At 49.6% G+C, this 23,368-nt stretch overlaps 1 protein-coding gene across 1 annotated transcript in view; it reads right to left on the bottom strand.

The window, feature by feature from the left end:
- The window catches only part of MDN1 (midasin AAA ATPase 1), a 1,740,009-nt gene that overhangs the window by 598,466 nt on the left and 1,118,175 nt on the right, over positions 1–23,368 (bottom strand). The window contains exons 52-53 of the mRNA XM_069235499.1: positions 23,037–23,158; positions 6,266–6,399 (exon numbers count right to left, since the gene is read on the bottom strand). Of these exons, the coding sequence (XP_069091600.1) occupies positions 6,266–6,399; positions 23,037–23,158 (256 nt within the window). The remainder of the gene's footprint in view (positions 1–6,265; positions 6,400–23,036; positions 23,159–23,368) is intronic.

The raw sequence follows: 23,368 nt of genomic DNA on the forward strand, positions 1-23,368 counted from the left end.
TCTGAAGCCTGGGGATTATTCTGCGATGAGATGACTCCTACAAGCTACAACTCTGTGTCTTAAAGAACATTTCTTACACATTGATGAACTGTATAATGTGTGAATGCTAAGTAGAACACCCTACATTGGAACGAGTAGTGCCATAAAATAATTAATAAAATAAAAAAAGAATAAGTGCTATTTAAACTGCAATTTGCACAGTTACGTCTACAGACCAATACATCTGACAAGATTCAAATTGCAGGTAGGTACATTACATGTAAGGTACTTTGCATAGGTATAGATCGGACTTTGAATCAAAGCAGTAATGTACACAGTTTTTAAAAGTGGACAGTGCAAAATTCAACAGATTCTGGGGGAGGTAAGTACAAGTTAGGTTAAGGAGGTAAGTAAAAAACTTACAAGTTCAGTCTCTGCGGCATAGGTAGTCCACCGTTTGGGGGTTCAAGTCAACCCCAAACACTTAGCACCAGCAACACAGGTGCAGAGGTCAAAGAGGAGCCCATATAACAGGTGCCTATGGAGACAGGGGATGCTCCAGCTCCAGTCTATCAGCAGGTAAGTACCAGCGTCCTCGGGGAGCAGACCAGGGGGGTTTAGTAGAGCACTGGGGGGTACCAAGTAGGCACACAAAGTACACCCTCAGCAGCACAGGGGCGGCCGGATGCAGTGGGCAAACAAGGCGTCAGGTTTGTAATTGGAATCAATAGAGGGACTCTGGGGTCACTCAGACGTTGCAGGCAGGGCACAGGGGGGCTTCTCAGGCCAGGCACCGACTGGGCAAGGGTGAGGGCCGCCTGCCGATCACTGCTGCACCGATGGTCGGTTCTTCACTGGCCTGGGGGTTGCGGGTGCAGTGCTTCTGTCAGGCGCCGGGTTTCCTTGTTCCGAGCAGTTGCGGTCGGGGGGGGGGGGGGGCCTTGGGATTCCCTCTGCATGCGTCGACATGGGGGTGCAGAGAGGTCAGCCAAGGGTGGAAACGTTGTCAGTCACCTGAGGATCCTCTCTGGGTCTTTGGTTTCTTTAGACAGGGCCGCTGTCCACAGGAGTTCTTGATCCTCTGTGATGCAGGCAGTCCTTTGGAGGTTTTCAGAGGTCGCATTGATTTTCTTCTGCAGGTTCTTTTAAGCAGGAGACAGGCCGGTAGGGCTGGGGCCAAGTCAGTTGTTGTCTCCTTTCCTTCTCTGCTGGGGTTTCCGCTAAGCAGTCCTTCTTGTGAGGTCGTCAGGAATCTAAAATCCTGGGTTCGGGATTGCCCCTAAATACTGAATTTAGGGGTGTGTTAGGGTCACAGGGCAGTAGCCAATGGCTACTGTCCTAGAGGGTGGCTACACACTCCTTGTGCTCCCTCCCTTTGGGGAGGGGATCACATCCCTATCACTATTGGGCTAAATTCTCCAAAACAAGACAGAAGATTTTCTAGGGAGGGGGCCACTTTAGCTCTGGTCACCTTTGGGGTGGTGGCTGAGGGGGTGACTCCTTGTTTTTCTCATTATCTCCCCAGACGTGTCGCCAAAAGTGGGGGCTGTGTCCGGGGGGGCGGGCACCTGCACTGGCTGGAGTGCCCTGGGGCACGGTAACACGAAGCCTGAGCCTTTGAGGCTCACTGTTAGGTGTTACAGTTCCTGCAGGGGGAGAGGTGTGAAGTGCCTCCACCCAGTGTAGGCTTTGTTTCTGGCCCCAGAGAACACAAAGGCTCTCACCCCAGGGGTCGGAAACTCGTCTCTCAGTGGCAGGCTGGCACAGACTAGTCAGTCCTGTACTGAAGGGATTGGGTAAAACACATGGGGCATCTCTAAGATGCCCTCTGTGTGCATTTTTTTATAAATCCAGCACTGGCATCAGTGCGGGTTTATTATTCTGAAAACGTGGATATCAAACTTTCCAGTGTAGCCATTATGGAGCTGTGGAGTTCGTTTTGACAAACTCCCAGACCATATACTTCATATGGCCACACTCTACTTACAATGTCTAAGAATGGACTTAGACACTGTAGGGGCATATCGCTCATTAAGCTATGCTGTCACCTATGGTATAATGCAAATTGCCTTAGGGATTTTAGGCCTCCTATAAACTGTAAACTTCGTACTTGTATAGCGCACTACTCACCCATTAGGGTCTCAAGGCGCTGTACGCATACCGCTGTGGAACCCCTTCCTGGCTTTTCCCTGTGAGGTGCCCACTCCTGGGCAACCTCCAAGGTGAAGCCAGGCATCCCAGCGCTGTTGGGGCCGTTGTGGAGATTAAGCAAGCTATTGCCCAGAGTTACAGAGTGGGACCCATGAATTAGATTAGGCACCGATGCGAGAATTATCAGGTCCGAGGAAATTGAGCCCAAGACCCGCTGAGGTGGGAATTGAACCCTGGTCCTGAGCCAGATTTCTGCATCAGGGTCTGCCCCTCTAACCATTGAGCCACACTTCTCCACGGGTCCTATAGGGGTGACTTACCTATTCCACAGGCAGTATTTTGTGTGCATGGCATCCTGAGGGGGATGCCATGTCGACGTTGCCTTTTTCTCACCAGCAACACACACAATCTGCAATGGCAGTGTGCATGTGTTAGGTGAGGGGTCCCTTAAGGAGGCATAACACACTGTAGCCATGCTGTAGCCCTTAGGGACCTTCCCTGGTCACAGGACCCTTGGTACTGTTGTGTAGCCATTTTAGCTATAGCTCCATGAACGTTATTGTAACACACTAGGCCATGCCGCTGTGCACTCTAAGTTAGATACATTTTATTTTGCTTTATTTTATTATTATTACAATAAACCCTTTTACGGTCTTGTTTTATTTTCTTTTTATCTAACTGTTTTGCCTAGGCCAGCACTCTGTTCTCAAACAAGACATTCTTGCTCACTCTGTGCTTCTGGTATAAGTTTAGTCTCCAACATTCGTGGAAAACACGTATCTCCATGCAAGAACATTTTCGTAGAACATCAGCTGTTTTATTATAAAAGCACTTCCTTGTCCTTTACACGTTAGAGGGAGTTTCCAGCCAGAGAACCACAACTGTATGCTGATTGCTTCCCTACAGCTGTTTTGCAGACATCAGGGATTTGCTCAGGTATGGGGGATGATGTCTTCCCAGGCGAACCTGAAGGGCAGAATTGGAGCTTAACACACTGTGGTCTATCATAGCCTAGGTATGAATTAGTCTATTGACTGCAGTGACAATATAGTAGCGTTATTCTTATGCTTCACTCTCCTTGTCACAATTTTAATATTGTCATGCTGTGTCGTCCTGGTTATTGCAGCTCATGCTTTGCTATCTAAGATGCAGTCGCTTAATTAAAATAATTATTGAAACATATACTGCTTCTGTTTGTCATTGTATATATGAGACTAATGTAATTGAGAGAAAGGGATGAGACCTGAGTGACCACAGCTTCCCTGAGAAACCAATTATGTCATGCGCTCGGCTGACAGTCATCCCTGCCCTCGGGTAGAGATGGGGCACTGATAGTTAGCCGGAGCAAAACCCGGATTGGAGCAACAGGTGTCACCTGTAGTGGGTTAGACTTAGCCTCCCACACCTAGGGCGATTCTGCCACCCAAAATCCAGTAGTCTCATTAGAATAATGAGAGCCTACGCGACCATACCACTGGTACCTTTTTCAAGGGACTTATCTGTGTGCCAATTGTGGAAACAATGGTACATTTTTAGTGAAAGAACACTGGTGCTGGGGTCTGGTTAGCAGGGTCCCAGCACACTCTCATTCAAGTCAGCATCAATATCAGGCACAAAGTGTGTGCGTGTGTGTTTGGGGGGGGGGGGGGGAGGATCGGGGCATGTGGGGGGTGAATAACTGCAACAAGGAGCCATTTTCCTAAAATTGCATCTAGTTTCAGATAGCTCCAGTCAGATAGCACCCAGCCACTAACCTTGCGTTCCAGAGCAACTTGCTGCCTTGTGTAAAGCTCTTCAACACCTTGTCAGAGGTAGGAAGCGATATATAAATGGCATTAAAATAAAATACACTGTTCACACGGTACAACCATTGTTCCCTTGCCCATGTTTCCCCTAAATCCCTCCTCTTTGGTTGGTCCATGCCATTCAGCTCCCTATACTGTTTGAGGTAGAGTTGTACAAGTTACTTACCTTCGGTAACAAAATATCTGGTAGAAACATATTCTAGTTGCAGACTCCTTACCTTAGAATTTTCCACCAGGCGTCAGACTGAATCCGGAGATTTTTTCTTTGAGCAATACCCTTGCAGTAGGTGGCGTCGGTCGACTCCGCAGGCGTCGTGGTCGCGTGATGACGCTGGGAGTAGTACATACACGCCGCCCTCGCGCAGTGATGTCAGTTTCTTTTAATGACTTTCCACGCCAGAGCGCAGATCCGCTAAGAACACTGATATTGTGTGCCAGAGCTAAGGACCTGAAAGGGGGAATCCCTGTCCCTAGAAATCAGTTCGCAAGCGGGAAGGATGGGTGGGCGGTGAGGAATCTGCAACTAGCCACGGAGGAGGAGTCAGCATGCCAGAGTCAGGAGAAGTATCAAGACCACTGGCTTCGCCCAAGTCCTGTGCCCAGTTCATAGTAGGGTCTTCCTGGAATTCATAAGGGTCCAGGGACCCCTCCAATTACTCCCCATATTCGTACCCATAGGAAAATGGGTCAGAATCCGACCTCGGTGAATAGGGCCTGCTGAAGGCGGCGGCGGTTGACGCCGCTCCGACTCAGTCATCTGTGATGAGAATGGGGTTGACGTCGATAGTAGCCACTACCGACGTCGAGAGCGTCGCTAAACGACTCGGCGCCGGGGAAGGTCTCGACTATGCGACCGGAGTCGGGGCGGATCAGCGCACAGATCCGGAGGCAACCTCGGTTGCCGGGGTCAAAGCTGCCGCCGGGGAACCCGAAGGCCCCTCGGCCAAGCCTTTTGGGCCCAAAGGTGCCATATCGGGGTCGGCACGCACAAATATGAGGCCCATGGCCTCGTAAAACTCTGAGTTGGGCGGGGGTCACTCCGGCTCCGGGATACTCGGGGAAGTGCAGAGCCGACCCAGGCGTAGGCTCCGAGGACGGACACCTACTTTGTTGACGCTCGCCCTGCGTCGCATCAGCCGAGTGACAGGGTGAAGTCGGAGAGCGATGGGACTTTTTCGACTTCTGTTTCTTACCGTGACCCGACGATTTAGATGACGACGAGTGGTGGTGGCTCCGGGACCGATCTTCCTCTTGAGAGAGATCGGGACTTACGCAGAGTCAAGTGCCAGGCCGCCATCAACTTTAGGGACCGCTCCCACAAAGCCTTCAGATGCATCGCCCGGCACTCGGAGCACGACTTCGGATCGTGGTCGCGCTCAAGGCACCACAGACAGACACGATGAGGGTCGGTCACCATCCTCGATGCCCCAAGCTCGCACCAAAAAAAGTCAACAAAACGGTTGAATTCGGCCAAAAAAAAGGCGAGGGTAGTGGTCTCTCGGATCAGCGCGTGGCGCGGAAAGAAAAGTACTGACGGCCCTGCGCGAGGGCAGCGTCTATGTACTACTCCCGAAGTCATCACGGCGACGACGCCTACGGAGTCGACCGACGCCACCTACCGACGTGCAAGGGTATTGCTCGAAGAAAAAATCTCAAGATCCGGTTTGACGCCTGGGGGAAAATTCTAAGGTACGAAATCTGCAACTAGAAGTCTCTATCAGATATGGCTGTACAAAGAGCTTTACAAACAACAATGTATACAAAGTGTTTGTTCGCAAAAGGTTATTACAGTATTATCTCATTACACCGTAATCCAGGAAGGACATTAGTTTATTTAAGAGGAATTAACACAAAAGAGAATGAAACCAACTCACAATGGGTTGCAACCACAAGAATGGAAAAGAAAGCCGGGTGCTACCATCTGGAAACTCATCACTACATGGGATAAAACAATGCCCAAAAAACAATGCGTTTTGCTGTTCTGTTAAACAGCATGGTGCAACACATGGTTCAGGGGGATCTTCTATCAATCTATTCTTACAACTGTTGCATCTATCAAGGAGAAGGATAGGTTTACGTTACGATAAAGCAGTGACTATCTTTCTACGTTCTGTCCATTTTAAATACAACCCTGTTCAACTCAAGAACAGTTTTAAACAGAATGTAGAGTACGAAAAACCACAAGACCAAGCTCAAGATCTGAAAGTTCTCCTGCTTCCGTGGTCATGAGCCACAGCCCGCTGATAATATGCCATTTATTGCATACACTATTAGCCTCACGGGCTATGGTCTACATTTCATTATCAAAGAACACAGGAAACTGCACTCACCTCTGCTATAGCCTCGTCTGTTAGTATCCGCGGGTTGGACTGCACACAGTGCAACAGCAGTGCATCCCAAAGTTCAAAGAACACAGCAAGGTGGGAGACAATGGCATGTGGAAGACTGTTGAAGATTCCTGGATCTTAAACAATAAGTTCAGAAAACAATCAGAACACATTTTAAGGACTGTCATACTGCCATATACCCAAATGACGTGAATAAAAAGTTACACATATGGAGCACTGACGTTTTAATGTACAGCAAGGAAGACAATGCAGACTGTATTTTTGCATTCTTGTGTTTTAGGAGACAACAAACGCTAAACTTTTCTTCTACTGTCCAAATTGTTATACACAGTGTCAATGATTTACAACTAGCAATTCATATGACAAACTGGCAATTCATATACTGACTTGTGACAAGAATGCTCCCTTAGTTAATTTCTGTGATACAGAGGAATGTAAAACATTTCAGAGTATTTAATACAGAGGAATTCAGAAAAGTGACTGTACGAAAGCACCATTTTTGGCACGGTTAGCCCAACTTTTTGCCTGGTGTAGGAAGTTGGCTCTGTATGTGCTATTTCAAAGTAAGGAATAGCATGCACAGAGTCCAAGGGTTCCCCTTAGAGGTAAAATAGTGGGAAAAATAGATAATACTAATGCTCTATTTTGTGGTAGTGTGGTCGAGCAGTAGGCTTATCCAAGGAGTAGTGTTAAGCATTTGTTGTACATACACATAGACAATAAATGAGGTACACACACTCAGAGACAAATCCAGCCAATAGGTTTTTATATAGAAAAATATCTTTTCTTAGTTTATTTTAAGAACCACAGGTTCAAATTCTACATGTAATATCTCATTCGAAAGGTATTGCAGGTAAGTACTTTAGGAACTTCAAATCATCAAAATTGCATGTATACTTTTCAAGTTATTGACAAATAGCTGTTTTAAAAGTGGACACTTAGTGCAATTTTCACAGTTCCTAGGGGAGGTAAGTATTTGTTAGGTTAACCAGGTAAGTAAGACACTTACAGGGCTTAGTTCTTGGTCCAAGGTAGCCCACCGTTGGGGGTTCAGAGCAACCCCAAAGTCACCACACCAGCAGCTCAGGGCGGTCAGGTGCAGAGTTCAAAGTGGTGCCCAAAACACATAGGCTAGAATGGAGAGAAGGGGGTGCCCCGGTTCCGGTCTGCTTGCAGGTAAGTACCCGCGTCTTCGGAGGGCAGACCAGGGGGGTTTTGTAGGGCACCGGGGGGGACACAAGCCCACACAGAAATTTCACCCTCAGCGGCGCGGGGGCGGCCGGGTGCAGTGTAGAAACAAGCGTCGGGTTCGCAGTGTTAGTCTATGAGAGATCTCGGGATCTCTTCAGCGCTGCAGGCAGGCAAGGGGGGGGTTCCTCGGGGAAACCTCCACTTGATCAAGGGAGAGGGACTCCTGGGGGTCACTCCTCCAGTGAAAGTCCGGTCCTTCAGGTCCTGGGGGCTGCGGGTGCAGGGTCTCTCCCAGGTGTCGGGACTTTGGATTCAAAGAGTCGCGGTCAGGGGAAGCCTCGGGATTCCCTCTGCAGGCGGCGCTGTGGGGGCTCAGGGGGGACAGGTTTTTGTACTCACAGTCTTAGAGTAGTCCTGGGGTCCCTCCTGAGGTGTTGGATCGCCACCAGCCGAGTCGGGGTCGCCGGGTGCAGTGTTGCAAGTCTCACGCTTCTTGCGGGGAGCTTGCAGGGATCTTTAAAGCTGCTGGAAACAAAGTTGCAGCTTTTCTTGGAGCAGGTCCGCTGTCCTCGGGAGTTTCTTGTCTTTTCGAAGCAGGGGCAGTCCTCAGAGGATGTCGAGGTCGCTGGTCCCTTTGGAAGGCGTCGCTGGAGCAGGATCTTTGGAAGGCAGGAGACAGGCCGGTGAGTTTCTGGAGCCAAGGCAGTTGTCGTCTTCTGGTCTTCCGCTGCAGGGGTTTTCAGCTAGGCAGTCCTTCTTCTTGTAGTTGCAGGAATCTAATTTTCTAGGGTTCAGGGTAGCCCTTAAATACTAAATTTAAGGGCGTGTTTAGGTCTGGGGGGTTAGTAGCCAATGGCTACTAGCCCTGAGGGTGGGTACACCCTCTTTGTGCCTCCTCCCAAGGGGAGGGGGTCACAATCCTAACCCTATTGGGGGAATCCTCCATCTGCAAGATGGAGGATTTCTAAAAGTTAGAGTCACTTCAGCTCAGGACACCTTAGGGGCTGTCCTGACTGGTCAGTGACTCCTCCTTGCTTTTCTCATTATCTTCTCCGGCCTTGCCGCCAAAAGTGGGGCCTGGCCGGAGGGGGCGGGCAACTCCACTAGCTGGAGTGTCCTGCTGGGTTGGCACAAAGGAGGTGAGCCTTTGAGGCTCACCGCCAGGTGTGACAATTCCTGCCTGGGGGAGGTGTTAGCATCTCCACCCAGTGCAGGCTTTGTTACTGGCCTCAGAGTGACAAAGGCACTCTCCCCATGGGGCCAGCAACATGTCTCGGTTTGTGGCAGGCTGCTAAAACTAGTCAGCCTACACAGATAGTCGGTTAAGTTTCAGGGGGCACCTCTAAGGTGCCCTCTGTGGTGTATTTTACAATAAAATGTACACTGGCATCAGTGTGCATTTATTGTGCTGAGAAGTTTGATACCAAACTTCCCAGTTTTCAGTGTAGCCATTATGGTGCTGTGGAGTTCGTGTTTGACAAACTCCCAGACCATATACTCTTATGGCTACCCTGCACTTACAATGTCTAAGGTTTTGTTTAGACACTGTAGGGGTACCATGCTCATGCACTGGTACCCTCACCTATGGTATAGTGCACCCTGCCTTAGGGCTGTAAGGCCTGCTAGAGGGGTGTCTTACCTATACTGCATAGGCAGTGAGAGGCTGGCATGGCACCCTGAGGGGAGTGCCATGTCGACTTACTCGTTTTGTCCTCACTAGCACACACAAGCTGGCAAGCAGTGTGTCTGTGCTGAGTGAGAGGTCTCCAGGGTGGCATAAGACATGCTGCAGCCCTTAGAGACCTTCCTTGGCATCAGGGCCCTTGGTACTAGAAGTACCAGTTACAAGGGACTTATCTGGATGCCAGGGTCTGCCAATTGTGGATACAAAAGTACAGGTTAGGGAAAGAACACTGGTGCTGGGGCCTGGTTAGCAGGCCTCAGCACACTTTCAATTGTAAACATAGCATCAGCAAAGGCAAAAAGTCAGGCGGCAACCATGCCAAGGAGGCATTTCCTTACACCTGGTATCTGATGTAATTTTGACTACAAGTGCACTGGGTTCCTGCTAACCAGATCCCCAGTGCCAAATCTCTTTCCCCAAAACTGTAGTCGTTTTCCCAACTGGCAAAACCTTTAGCACCTTCTGTAAGTCCCTACTAAATGGTACACATGGCACAGGGCCTGAGGTACCAAAGAGGGTTCCCTAAGGTCAGCAGCATGAATTGTGTCACCCCAAGGAACCCCTAATCAAGCACATGCCAGGCTACCATTGCAGGATGTGTGTCTTGGTGAAGACCAAAGAGGATCCAAGACATGACACACAGCCTGTGTGCCCTGTTCACCTAACACTGCATGCAATATATTGAAGTCACCCCTACAGCAGTTCTTACAGGCCTAAGTTGGGTGCACTACATTACAAGTGAGGGCATATTTGCACAAGCAGATATGCCCCTGTTATGTGTTGGTTGATTCTAAGACATAATAAGTTGACCAAAGAAGCAGTTTTAAATACATGTGCTAGAACAATGGTCACTACGAGTTTAGCAGCTACATGACTGCTTCTCTGAAGACAGGGATGTTTGGTATCAAACATCTTGTATTAGTGAACACACACTGATGCCAGTGGTGGACTTACCAATACATTCACGAGAGAGAACCTTAGAGGTGCCCAATGAAAACCTTCCAACTACAAATGTGTTGACTGACAGGTCCTGATTAGTTCAGCCACCTTATCCACAATTCTGCCCCCCCCTAAGGTGAGTCAGCACTCTTGGGGGCCATAGACAAAAGCCTACACTGGGCGGGGGTGTTGACACTGCCTCCAGGCAGGATGGACATTCCAGGGATGGATGCTTCAATGGCTTAGCCACCTTTGTAAGGCACCCCAAGTCTCATCAAATGGCAGAAATGACCAACCCCTCTGTCCTGATTGCACTTTTTGCAGCAAGATAGGTAGGAGAATTATCAGATTAGGAGGTGTGCCCACTTCATGTCAGTCCCACCACTAAGGTGGACCAGCTGAAGTGGACACCATTTTTTAAATTCCTCGATCTTGTTTAGGATAAAATTAGACATCTAGGGTCAAGGTTATGCCCACTTTCCAACAGAAGTGGTCATAGAAAAGGTGTAGTCACCCTAAAGGTGGGCAACACATTGGCTGCCACCTGGCACTCCCTATAACACTCTTAAATTGAGTATTTAGGTGGCCCCCCTGAACCTAAGAATTCAGATCCTGATGACCTAAGAAGATCTAAGACAACAGAGAGTTGCATCAGCAGGAGAGAAAAGAAGCAGCTGACCTGGTACCAACCCTGCCATCTTCTCTGCAACCCACAGTGGACTCGGCACCAAAGACGGCTTGCCCTGAGCCTCCGGAAACCAAGGAGACTTCAAGAAAGACTACTAAGAGCAGAGGACCTGCTCCCCAACCAACACTAAAGAAAGGACTCTGCAGCCTTTGGGACAGCAAAGACCCAGCACCTGAAGTCATCACTGCATCCGCCATCACCAACGCAAGTGGGTGTGGAGCGCCGGTTCCCCAGCTCCCCAGAGTCCATGTCCACTGAGGTTTCACCCCTCCTGCACTCTCTGAAGTCACCTGCAGCACCTGTAGGCATGCTCCCTCTCCCACAGCCTCTGTGGTAAGAGAAACCCAGCACCTAAAAGCAACCACTGTACCCATTGCTTATGGCTTGATCTGAAGTGGTTCCCTGGTGTCAACGACGTTCCTCTACCCTCCAGAGCTCGAGTCCACTGTGGTTTCACCCCTCCTGGACTCCATCACAATGCCTGAAGCCTCAGATCACAGGACCCCTCAACCTCGCATGCTCCTGGACACAAAAACCCAATGCCAAAGGACACCGCAGGACCAAAGGTGCACCTACCGCCCCAAGCACCCCATGTTTGTTACTTACATGTTGGTTTTCCCCTACTAGCTTCCTAGCCAGAGCCTGTAGTCTATTTTCACTGAGACCAATCTCCATTGAAACACATTGGTCACCTGATGCCATTCTGCACGCTCTGCACCCAGCCGCCTCGGTTTTGTCCAGAGTAGCCTGTTAGTGTGGTCCTGAACCCTACCCAGTACCTTCCTAAAGTCTCTGCGATTAGTCTCATAAGTCATCATAAAGTACCCGTTTGCTGACTTTCCTCCCAGAAGTCAACACTGAAGAACTCACAAATTGCACTGTGCCCATTTTACTGAGTGTGTGTCTCATTGACTGCCTCTGTGAGTTCAACAAATTTTTAGCACTACCCTCCGATAAGCTCACCCACACTACAACAAAATAGAGCGTTAGTACTATCTACTTTTGCTACTGCAACTAATTGGAGATCCACTGGACTCTATGCAGGGTGTACTTCTTTTTAGTACACATCTTCCTACACCCATTCTGCTGTCTGGCAGAAATCCAGGACCAGAACTCTGCATGCTAAGGCAGTGGCTGCAGCTTTAACTATGGTGTAAAGAGCTTGCAAGCCATCAGGGGGTGGCTTTTTGGCCAATTCTTAGAAGAGTATGACCCATCTGGAGATGGCCTGCTTCTGCACAGCCCATCCTTTCCTCCTTCCAACAAATCCCACAAAGAGTTGGTCATCTATCCGGAAGTCTTTAGTTCAATCAACCACACTACCACAGACAGAGCACTTCAGATTACTAAAGCAAGCCCCTGTAAACCATTAAAGGTCATCTGCACTATCTGCATGATGTACCCCTACAGTGATACACTACATAAATAGCCTGCTTCCTACAGGACTGATGTGGGAACCGGGTGAAGCCAGTGGATAGGTTACTTTTCCAGGTACTGGTACGCTTGCTCCTCCTATCGTGACTAGGGAGGAGGCAGCGTCATTCGCTGTTGTGGTGTGGAGGGCGTCTGAGGACCTTGACCTTCGGCTGCCCTAAGTGGCAGCCAAGACTTATGTCTTGACAGAGCCACTGCAACCGGGAGTCTCCTCCACAGAACCACTACTCCTGTTCAATGAAGCCCTCACTGATGTCCTTCTGAGGACCTGGTCCTAACCCAGCACAGGGGCTCCTGTGAGTAGGATGATTGGCCACCACCATCACCAACTCACCCAACACCCCACCCCTTTGAGCTTGGTGGTTCAAGCCTCAACCTCTCTTGTACATTTTAGAAAAATAAGACTTTTGTATATATTTTGACACCAAAATCATGGAATTTAGGCAAGTATTTTAGATGTTTTAGTGTTTTACAGGTAAAACAGCAGAAATAGCAAACTGTCAGATTTGATGCTTCAGCCTTAAACGTGGTAGTGTTATTCTAAGGGAGAAACATAGGCTGCATTGACATACTTGCAAACGAGTTTCAGGGTTTGTAGGAAAGTGCCATTGTTGGCATGGTTACCCCTCCCCCCCACACACTTTTTTCCTAGTGTTGATGCCAACTTAGATTGAAAGTGTGCTGGGATTCTGCTACCCAGGCCCCAGCACCAATGTTCTTTTCCCAAAATCTGTACCTTTTTTCCACAACTGGCACAACCCTGGAACACAGTTAAGTCCCTTGTAAAAAGTACCCAGGGTACCTAGCCCTGTGGCCAGGGAAGGTCCTCAAATGATGCAGCATGTATTATGCCACCGTAGGGGGCCCCTGACCAAGCACATGTACACTGCCTTGCAGCTTGTGCATGCTGGTGGGGAGAAAAAGGCAACGTCGACATGGCATCTCTCTCAGGGTGCCATACCCACAACACACTGCCAGTGGCACAGGTAAGTCATCCCTCTAGCAGGCCTTACAGCCCTAAGGCAGGGTGCACTATACCACAGGTGAGGGCATAGCTGCAGGAGCAATATGTGCCTACAGTTTCTATGTCCATTCTTAGACATTGTAAGTGCAGAGTAACCATATGGAGTATTTGGTCTGGGAGTTTGTCATTACGAACTCCACAGCACAGGAATGGCCTCACTAAATACTGGGAAGTTTGGTAACAAAATTCTCATCACAATAAACCCACACTGATGCCAGTGTGGGCTTAAATGAAAAATGCACACAGAGGGAATCTTAGAGATTCCCCCCTATACATTATCCAAACTGCTGGTGTAGGACTGACTGGTCTGTGCCAGCCTGCCACTTTGAGAAGTTCCTGACCACATGGGGTGAGAGCCTTTGTGCACTCTGTAGTCGGAAACAAAGCCTGTCCTAGGTGGAGGTGCTTCACTCCTCCCCCTACAGAAACTGGAACACCTGGTGGTGAGCCTCAAAGGCTAAAGCCTCGGATTACAGTGCCCCAGGGCACTCCAGCTAGTGGAATTGCCCACCCTGGGACAAAGCCCCACTTTTGGCCGCAAGTCCAGCAGAAAAATTAGGGAAAACGGGAAGGAGTGACCACCCCAATCAGGACCACCCCTAAGGTGTCCAGAGCTGAGATGAACCCCTCCCAGCAGAATCCTCCATCTTGGTTTGGAGGACAGGGACCAACAGGCTTAGGTTGTACCCCCACTTCCCAAAAGGGAGTGGGCACAAGGAGGGTGTAGCCACCTTCAGGGACAGGAGCCATTGGCTACTGCCCTCTGGCCCCAAAAATGCCCCTAAATCTAGGATTTAAGGGCCTCCCTGACCCCGCCTCACCAGATTCCTGGCAACCTGACAAGGAGAAGGACTGCTTAGCTGAAACCCCGAGCAGAGAAGGAAGACAACAACTGATTTGGCCCGAGCCCTACCGGCCTGTTTCCTGCTTCAAAGAACCTGCAACCTCTGCAAAGCTCCAGAAGACTGCCCTGTACTCAAAAGGACCAAGAACTCCAGTGAACAGCTGCACTGTCCAAGAAGAAACCAACAACTAAGGACTCCAACCTCACTTCAAATGTGTGAGTCACAACCACTTTGCACCCGACACCCACAGCCTGTGTCCAGGTGGCTCAACCAGCTAGAGAGGATCCATAAGCGATTCTGAATAAGTGCCCACCCCGGGATGACCTCTCAATGACAACGCCTGCAGAGGGAATCGCAAGGACCCCTCCTGACCGTGAAAGCTCCGGATGAAGATATCTGACGCCTGAAGAACCACTTCACCCGAAGCCCACAGGATTCGGAGAAACTGACACCCAGTGCAGCAACATCCAGCAGGCGGCCCTCCTCCCTGTCCAGCCTGTGGTTTTGCCAGAGATGCAACGTGGGGGCCTTCCGATGCCATGACACAAGTTTCATATCCCTCCCCACATCTAATTTGGTGCATCAAAAACCAGTCATATCAGGACTTGAGTCATGGCTAGATCCCAAGAACCAAAGAAAAACCAAGTGGGGGCCAGTCACAGCCATCCATCTGTGCCATTCCCCATAGGGTAAAACCGGTACGTTGTCCTGGGCACATTTGAAACAACTGAAAAAAATAAATAAAATACAGCGTGACAAAAGGAGAGTAAAAATTATTCAGAAAGTATCTCAGGTACTTCTCAAGATCCACAACAGTTGGCGTGAAAAGAAAGGAACATACATCAGTGTGCTGCGATGGCACCTAAGTCGGCACCAAGCACTGTCCACATCTGGGGAGGACAACGTCAACATGAGGCTGTCAGCACTACCTACCAGCATGCAGAAGTACTGCTCAAGATATTGTGTACCTAGTGTGATGCCTGGGAAATATTCTAAGGTTAGGAATCTGCAGCTAGTAGTTTCTTCAAGAAAGTAAATCGGTGATATCTGCAGGCTGACTGTGCAACAAACCTGCTGTTTAGGATGAAAGTTCAAATGCATATGGTTATATAATTTACTAATTGGGAGATGAACAAGTGTGTGGCCTAAAAAAGTTAATACGCTGCAAAGCAGAACTGCAAGTAATAGTGAAAGATGGATTTACACATACTGCAAAACGAAAAAAGACAGTACAATGGACTCATGACAATGGACATTTGATGGTAATGCGTTTCTCTTAACAGTATTGCTACATAAACTGAATTTTGGGAAAGGGTGGTGTAGGAAGTTGGCTCTGTATATACTATTTCAAAGTAAGAAATAGTGTGCACAGAGTCCAAGGGTTCCCCTTAGAGGTAGGAGAGTGGCAAAATTTGATAATTCTAATGCTCTATTTTGTGGTAGTGTGGTCGAGCAGTTGGCTTATCAGAGGGTAGGGTTCAGCATTTGTTGTACACACACAGGCAATAAATGAGGAACACACACTCAAAGACTTACTCCAGGCCAATAGGTTTTTATAAAGAAAAATATATTTTCTTAGTTCATTTTAAGAACCGCAGGTTCAAGATTTGCAGTTAACACTTTAAATGCAAGGTACATCACTTAGATACTTTAGGAACTTTGAATAAAAGTAATTTCATATACAGTCTTTGTTAAAATGGCAATAAGCTATTTTCAAAGTGGACAATTGGTCCAAAAATCAACAGTTCCTGGGAGAGGTAAGTAAAGGTTAGATTAGGAGGTAAGTAAGACACTTACAAGTCTCAGTTCTGGGGCATAGGCAGCCCACCGTTGGGGGTTCAAGGCAACCCCAAAGTTACCACACCAGCAGCTCAGGGCCGGTCAGGTGCAGAGGTCAAATAGGTGCCCAAAACACACAGGCGCCTATGGAGAACTAGGGGTGCTCTGGTTCCAGTCTGCCAGTAAGTACCCGCGTCCTCGGAGGGCAGACCAGGGGGGTTTTGTAGAGCACTAGGGGGGACACAAGTAGGCACAGAAAACACACCTTCAGCGGCACAGGGGCGGCCGGGCGCAGTGTGCAAAGCAGGTGTCGGGTTTTAGGGCAAAAACAACAAGTGATGGACGGAATGCTGAACATTGTCAAACACTCACCCCCAGTCATAGATCTGGGTTTAATCCATCGTTCTTTTGCTCACCATGCCACCCCAGTTTGGACCCAGCCATATGCAAATCAGTCTTGACCCTGTTCCTCATGGGAACAGTCCAGACCGAACTGCCAAGCCAGGTCCTCACTGGACCGGAAACAAGCATCCTGGGACCGGTTTCGGGGTTTCACCCCTCATCAGCCAGGCTAGCTTGAATCCAGTGGCATGGGAAGCACGGGACCCACGTCTGGGCATACCCTTCCCATTTAGGGCGACAAAGCAAAAACAACAAGTGATGGACGGAATGCTGAACATTGTCAAACACTCACCCCCAGTCATAGATCTGGGTTTAATCCATCGTTCTTTTGCTCACCATGCCACCCCAGTTTGGACCCAGCCATATGCAAATCAGTCTTGACCCTGTTCCTCATGGGAACAGTCCAGACCGAACTGCCAAGCCGGGTCCTCACTGGACCGGAAACAAGCATCCTGGGACCGGTTTCGGGGTTTCACCCCTCATCAGCCAGGCTAGCTTGAATCCAGTGGCATGGGAAGCACGGGACCCACGTCTGGGCATACCCTTCCCATTTAGGGCGACAAAGCAAAAACAACAAGTGATGGACGGAATGCTGAACATTGTCAAACACTCACCCCCAGTCATAGATCTGGGTTTAATCCATCGTTCTTTTGCTCACCATGCCACCCCAGTTTGGACCCAGCCATATGCAAATCAGTCTTGACCCTGTTCCTCATGGGAACAGTCCAGACCGAACTGCCAAGCCAGGTCCTCACTGGACCGGAAACAAGCATCCTGGGACCGGTTTCGGGGTTTCACCCCTCATCAGCCAGGCTAGCTTGAATCCAGTGGCATGGGAAGCACGGGACCCACGTCTGGGCATACCCTTCCCATTTAGGGCGACAAAGCAAAAACAACAAGTGATGGACGGAATGCTGAACATTGTCAAACACTCACCCCCAGTCATAGATCTGGGTTTAATCCATCGTTCTTTTGCTCACCATGCCACCCCAGTTTGGACCCAGCCATATGCAAATCAGTTTTGACCCTGTTCCTCATGGGAACAGTCCAGACCGAACTGCCAAGCCAGGTCCTCACTGGACCGGAAACAAGCATCCTGGGACCGGTTTCGGGGTTTCACCCCTCATCAGCCAGGCTAGCTTGAATCCAGTGGCATGGGAAGCACGGGACCCACGTCTGGGCATACCCTTCCCATTTAGGGCGACAAAGCAAAAACAACAAGTGATGGACGGAATGCTGAACATTGTCAAACACTCACCCCCAGTCATAGATCTGGGTTTAATCCATCGTTCTTTTGCTCACCATGCCACCCCAGTTTGGACCCAGCCATATGCAAATCAGTCTTGACCCTGTTCCTCATGGGAACAGTCCAGACCGAACTGCCAAGCCAGGTCCTCACTGGACCGGAAACAAGCATCCTGGGACCGGTTTCGGGGTTTCACCCCTCATCAGCCAGGCTAGCTTGAATCCAGTGGCATGGGAAGCACGGGACCCACGTCTGGGCATACCCTTCCCATTTAGGGCGACAAAGCAAAAACAACAAGTGATGGACGGAATGCTGAACATTGTCAAACACTCACCCCCAGTCATAGATCTGGGTTTAATCCATCGTTCTTATGCTCACCATGCCACCCCAGTTTGGACCCAGCCATATGCAAATCAGTCTTGACCCTGTTCCTCATGGGAACAGTCCAGACCGAACTGCCAAGCCAGGTCCTCACTGGACCGGAAACAAGCATCCTGGGACCGGTTTCGGGGTTTCACCCCTCATCAGCCAGGCTAGCTTGAATCCAGTGGCATGGGAAGCACGGGACCCACGTCTGGGCATACCCTTCCCATTTAGGGCGACAAAGCAAAAACAACAAGTGATGCACGGAATGCTGAACATTGTCAAACACTCACCCCCAGTCATAGATCTGGGTTTAATCCATCGTTCTTATGCTCACCATGCCACCCCAGTTTGGACCCAGCCATATGCAAATCAGTCTTGACCCTGTTCCTCATGGGAACAGTCCAGACCGAACTGCCAAGCCAGGTCCTCACTGGACCGGAAACAAGCATCCTGGGACCGGTTTCGGGGTTTCACCCCTCATCAGCCAGGCTAGCTTGAATCCAGTGGCATGGGAAGCACGGGACCCACGTCTGGGCATACCCTTCCCATTTAGGGCGACAAAGCAAAAACAACAAGTGATGGACGGAATGCTGAACATTGTCAAACACTCACCCCCAGTCATAGATCTGGGTTTAATCCATCGTTCTTATGCTCACCATGCCACCCCAGTTTGGACCCAGCCATATGCAAATCAGTCTTGACCCTGTTCCTCATGGGAACAGTCCAGACCGAACTGCCAAGCCAGGTCCTCACTGGACCGGAAACAAGCATCCTGGGACCGGTTTCGGGGTTTCACCCCTCATCAGCCAGGCTAGCTTGAATCCAGTGGCATGGGAAGCACGGGACCCACGTCTGGGCATACCCTTCCCATTTAGGGCGACAAAGCAAAAACAACAAGTGATGGACGGAATGCTGAACATTGTCAAACACTCACCCCCAGTCATAGATCTGGGTTTAATCCATCGTTCTTAGGGTTTTAGGGCGTCACTCTAGCGGTGCAGCCAGGCACAGGGCGGGGCTTCTCGGGACAGCCACCACCTGGGCTAGGCATAGGGTCGCCTGGGGGTCACTCCTGCGCTGAAGTTCGGTTCCTTCAGCTCCTGGGGGCTGCGGGTGCAGTGTTATTTCCAGGCGTCAGGTCCCTTGTTACAGGCAGTCGCGGTCAGGGGGAGCCTCTGGATTCTCTCTGCAGGCGTCGCTGTGGGAGCTCACGGGGGTCGTCTCTGGTTACTCAGTCTCACAGTCGCCGGGGAGTCCTCCCTGAGGTGTTGGTTCTCGAGCCGGGAGCATTGGGTGCAGAGTGTGAAGTCTCACGCTTCCGGCAGGAAACGTGCAGTCTTTGAAAGTTGCTTCTTTGTTGAAAAGAAGTAGCTGGTTTTGAACAGGGCCGCTGTTCACAGGAGTTTCTTGGTCCTTTAGTCCAGGGCAGTCCTCTGAGGCTTCAGAGGTCGCTGGTCCCTGTCGGATGCGTCGCTGGTTGCAGGTTTTCGAAGTTGGAGACAGGCCAGTAGGACTGGGGCCAAAGCAGTTGTCGTCTTCCTCCTCCTCTGCAGGCTTGTAGGTCAGCAGTCCTCCTGGTTTCTTCAGGTTGCAGGAATCTGATTTCCTGGGTTCTGGGGTGCCCCTAAATACTGGGCTTAGGGGTGTGTTTAGGTCTGGGAGGGCAGTAGCCAATGGCTACTGTCCTTGAGGGTGGCTACACCCTCTTTGTGCCTCCTCCCTGAGGGGAGGGGGGCACATCCCTATTCCTACTGGGGGTATCCTCCTAAACCAAGATGGAGGATTTCTAAAGGCAGAGGTCACCTCAGCTCAGGGCAGGGCAGGGCATGGCATGGCATGGTGAGGGGGATGCCATGTCGACTTTGCCTTTTTCTCCCCACCAACACACAAAATCTGCAATGGCAGTGTGCATGTGTTAGGTGAGGGGTCCTTAAGGGTGGCACAACACATGCTGCAGCCCTTAGAGACCTTCCCTGGTCACAGGGCCCTTGGTACCACTGGTACCTTTTACAAGGGACTCATCTGTGTGCCAGGGGTGTGCCAATTGTGGAAACAATGGTACATGTTTAGTGAAAAAACAATGGTGTTGGGGCCTGGTTAGCAGGGTCCCAGCACACTTCTCAGTCAAGTCAGCATCAGTATCAGGCAAAAAGTGGGGGGTAACTGCAACAGGGAGACATTTTCCTACAGGTGGCATGTCATCCTACCGTATTATTCCTCTCATCCATTCTCCTTCTATGGTGGGTCTTTGTCAAGTTTGGGTGGTGAAAAAGCATTGCAATTTGAGATATTAACAATAAAGTTTAAATGATGAGTGATATCTAATTTAACAATGTAGGAAGGCAAGGCCTGGTGTGTGGTGGACACCTATGGTCCAGGCAACCCCTTATTAGTTAGTGAGACAGTGTCTGGGAAGCCAGGGCTCTCCAGTGGTAGGTGAGGTGAGCAGCCAAAACATATAGCGGAGACATGCAAAGCATTTACATTACTGTATTAGTCATATAGTAAGTTATCTCACCAGAAATAAACCACAGTATTACAAAAATAAAGTTACTTTACTACAGTAACACTGAACTAGATTACTATAGGCAGTCACCCAACTGGAGGTAAGTATACATTATATACACACAGTAATTATTAGGAATTAGCATATAGAAACAAGCATTGGCAGGGAATAGTAGAAAATAGCTAGGGCACTATAGGGGGACCAAACCATATCCTAAAATAGTGGAAAGCGAAGTGAGGTCCCACACCCAAGAACGTAGGTGACCCCCAGCGACAAGGAGAACAAAGGTAAGTTACGTAGGCTAACAAGGGAACTTGAAGAAGAAAGATTGCAAGACCAGGACCAGTCCAGTGGAACTTAACGGTGGATTCCCAAAGAAGATGACCTGCAAAAGAAGGGGACAGAGTCCAGTCCATGCAGGAATGTCCAGGTGGGGCAGGAGCCAATGCCCACCTTTCTGTGGATGAAGATCCGGGTCGACGAGAAAAGTTGAAGGTCAGTTGTGCAGCCCAGGATATGCAGAGAGTTCCTTGGAGTCGTGCAGATTATTTCCCACACTGTTCACTGGCTCATTGATGGTCAGTGGCCAGAAGAACCACCAACAAGCGTTAGAAAATGAAAATCTGGGCACAAGACGATTTTCAGCGCTGGAGAGGACCAGCAAGGCAGAGGAGACTCGACCCTTGGAGGGGAGTCTAGGCTGACCCTCAGCAGTCGGAAGAGCCAGCCGAAGCAGTCACAGCCCCTACAGTCAGCCCAGTGGCAGCAGGCACAGTAATTTGCAGTGAAGCAAAATCAGCACACCTGGAGAGGAGCCCCACATCGCTGGAGCACCAGAGGAGAGACTGTCTTTGCAAGGATGAAGTGCTGAAGGCCAGGGCTACTTGGGGCCTGAAGATCCCTTGGAGCAGGAGTCAACATGTCTTGGTTGCTGCAAGAGTAGCGGTGCACAGGGGTACAGTCCAGCAAGGAGAGGCAAAGGCACACTGTTTCCGAGGTTGGATAAAAGGCAGAGAAGACCAGGAGGACCACTCAGAACCACCACCTATGTTGCAGGATCCACACAGTTCCAGAGCAGTGAAGATCCCAGCAGCTGGGCATTGTTGTCTTAGGTGCCTGCAGATGCAGGGGAGTGTCTCCTTCACTTCAAGGGAGATTCCTTTTTGCTTCTTTGGTGCAGCTGAAGCCTCACCAACCCTAGAGGATGCACAGCTGTGGAAATTTTGGAAATGCTGAAAGGAGCCAACCAAACAATGTTGCAAGGTGAGGTTGTCTCGGGAGTTGCAGGCTTGTTTGGCTCCAGAAGAGTCCAGCAGCGGAGCAAAAGAGGTCGTTGCAGAGGAGTCCTTGTGGAGTCTGGTACGCCGAATCTAGGGACCCACCTGCAAGGGAGTCACTAAATAGTCCAAAAGGGGCTTGGTCACTTTGTACGGTGACCACCTATCAGAGGGGTAACTGACGTCACCTGCCTAGCCTGACCACTCAGATGCTCCCAGGGGCCTCGATCCATTTTAGTTTCAAGACAGCAGAATCCAGTGGCCAACTGGAGGAGGAGTGTGTACCATCTTTGTGGTGGTGATGGACAGGGGAGTGGTCACTCCCCTTTCTGTTGTGTAGTTTCACACCAGAAACGACACAATGCCTATATAGGTTTGCTATTCCCTGATCTGGTGCAAACCAGATTATGCAAGGAGGGCACCAAATGTGCCCTTCAAAGCAAGCCAGTGATGTGGGGAGGCTACCCCTCCCCAGCCTTGTAACACCTAATGCCAAGGGAGAGGGTGTTGCATCCCCTCTACCACACGAGAGAAGCAGGAGGTCACAAACCCATCTGAGGGGCTGCCGCAGCGTGAGGCTGCTTGCAAAAACCCTGGAAGACTGGTAGGAGTAATACTGGGAGAGAGGGGTCCTCTAAGGAGCCCCCAGAGCGAATGGAATCATGCCACTAATACTGGGATTAGTAATGGGTATGATTCCAACATGTTTGATACCAAACATGCCCGGTTTGGAGTTACCATTATGTAGCTGGACAACAGGTAAGTGACCTGTGGCCAGTACATGGGTAAAATGGCTTTCCCACACTTACCAAGTCCAGTGCACTCGAACTGGAGTTCGTAGGGGCACCTCTGCTCAAACACAGGAACCTGCACCCTGCACTTTAGGCTGGAAAGGCCTAACACAGGGGTGACTTACAGTGACCTAGTGTAGTGAAAGGGTGCATGCACCTTTTCACGCAGGCTGCAATGGTAGGCCTGCAGACATATTTTGCATGGGCTCCCAAGGGTGGCATAATTCATGCTGCAGCCCATGGGGGACCCCTGGAGTCCCAATTCCCTGGGTACCCAAGTACCATATACTAGGGACTTTTAAGGGGAAACCAGTATGCCAAATGTGGAGTGCACAAAGGTCCAAAGTAACCAAATTTGGAGAGAAACAGCACAATCACTGGGGTCCTGGTTAGTAGGATCCCAGTGAAAATAGTCTAAGCACACTGGTAGCAGGCAAAAAGTGGGGGTAACCATGCCAAAAAGAGGGTACTTTCCCACAAACATTCCTATCCTCAGAGAGAAGACAATATACTACATATGTCCAAATCATGTATTCTTTTACGAGTGAATTACTCGGATGTATCCAAGATGTGAAAAATACCTTTATGAAGTTCAGTTGACAGTTTAAAGGCACTTGCTCTGCTCATTTTTTTGCCACTACTGGAGTTCAATTGCATCTTCTCAATATAGGTCTGCTTTTCCCGGTTGAGAAACAATATTGACCTAAAATGAAAAAAAAGGTATTTAGAGCTAGTATCAGATGGGCATATATTAATAAAGATCTACAAGCATAAGTAAAGCCATAAGATCCTGAGAACCCAAATTCAATGATCAAGGACAAAAATAGTAGGAAATGGTGGGTTGTCACTCCTTCAAAGATATGTTTTAATGAACAGAGCAAGTCATAAGAACTGAAAATGGTTCAAAATCTTC

Source organism: Pleurodeles waltl, chromosome 5 (genome assembly GCF_031143425.1).
Source record: "Pleurodeles waltl isolate 20211129_DDA chromosome 5, aPleWal1.hap1.20221129, whole genome shotgun sequence".
NCBI classification, from domain to species: domain Eukaryota; kingdom Metazoa; phylum Chordata; class Amphibia; order Caudata; family Salamandridae; genus Pleurodeles; species Pleurodeles waltl.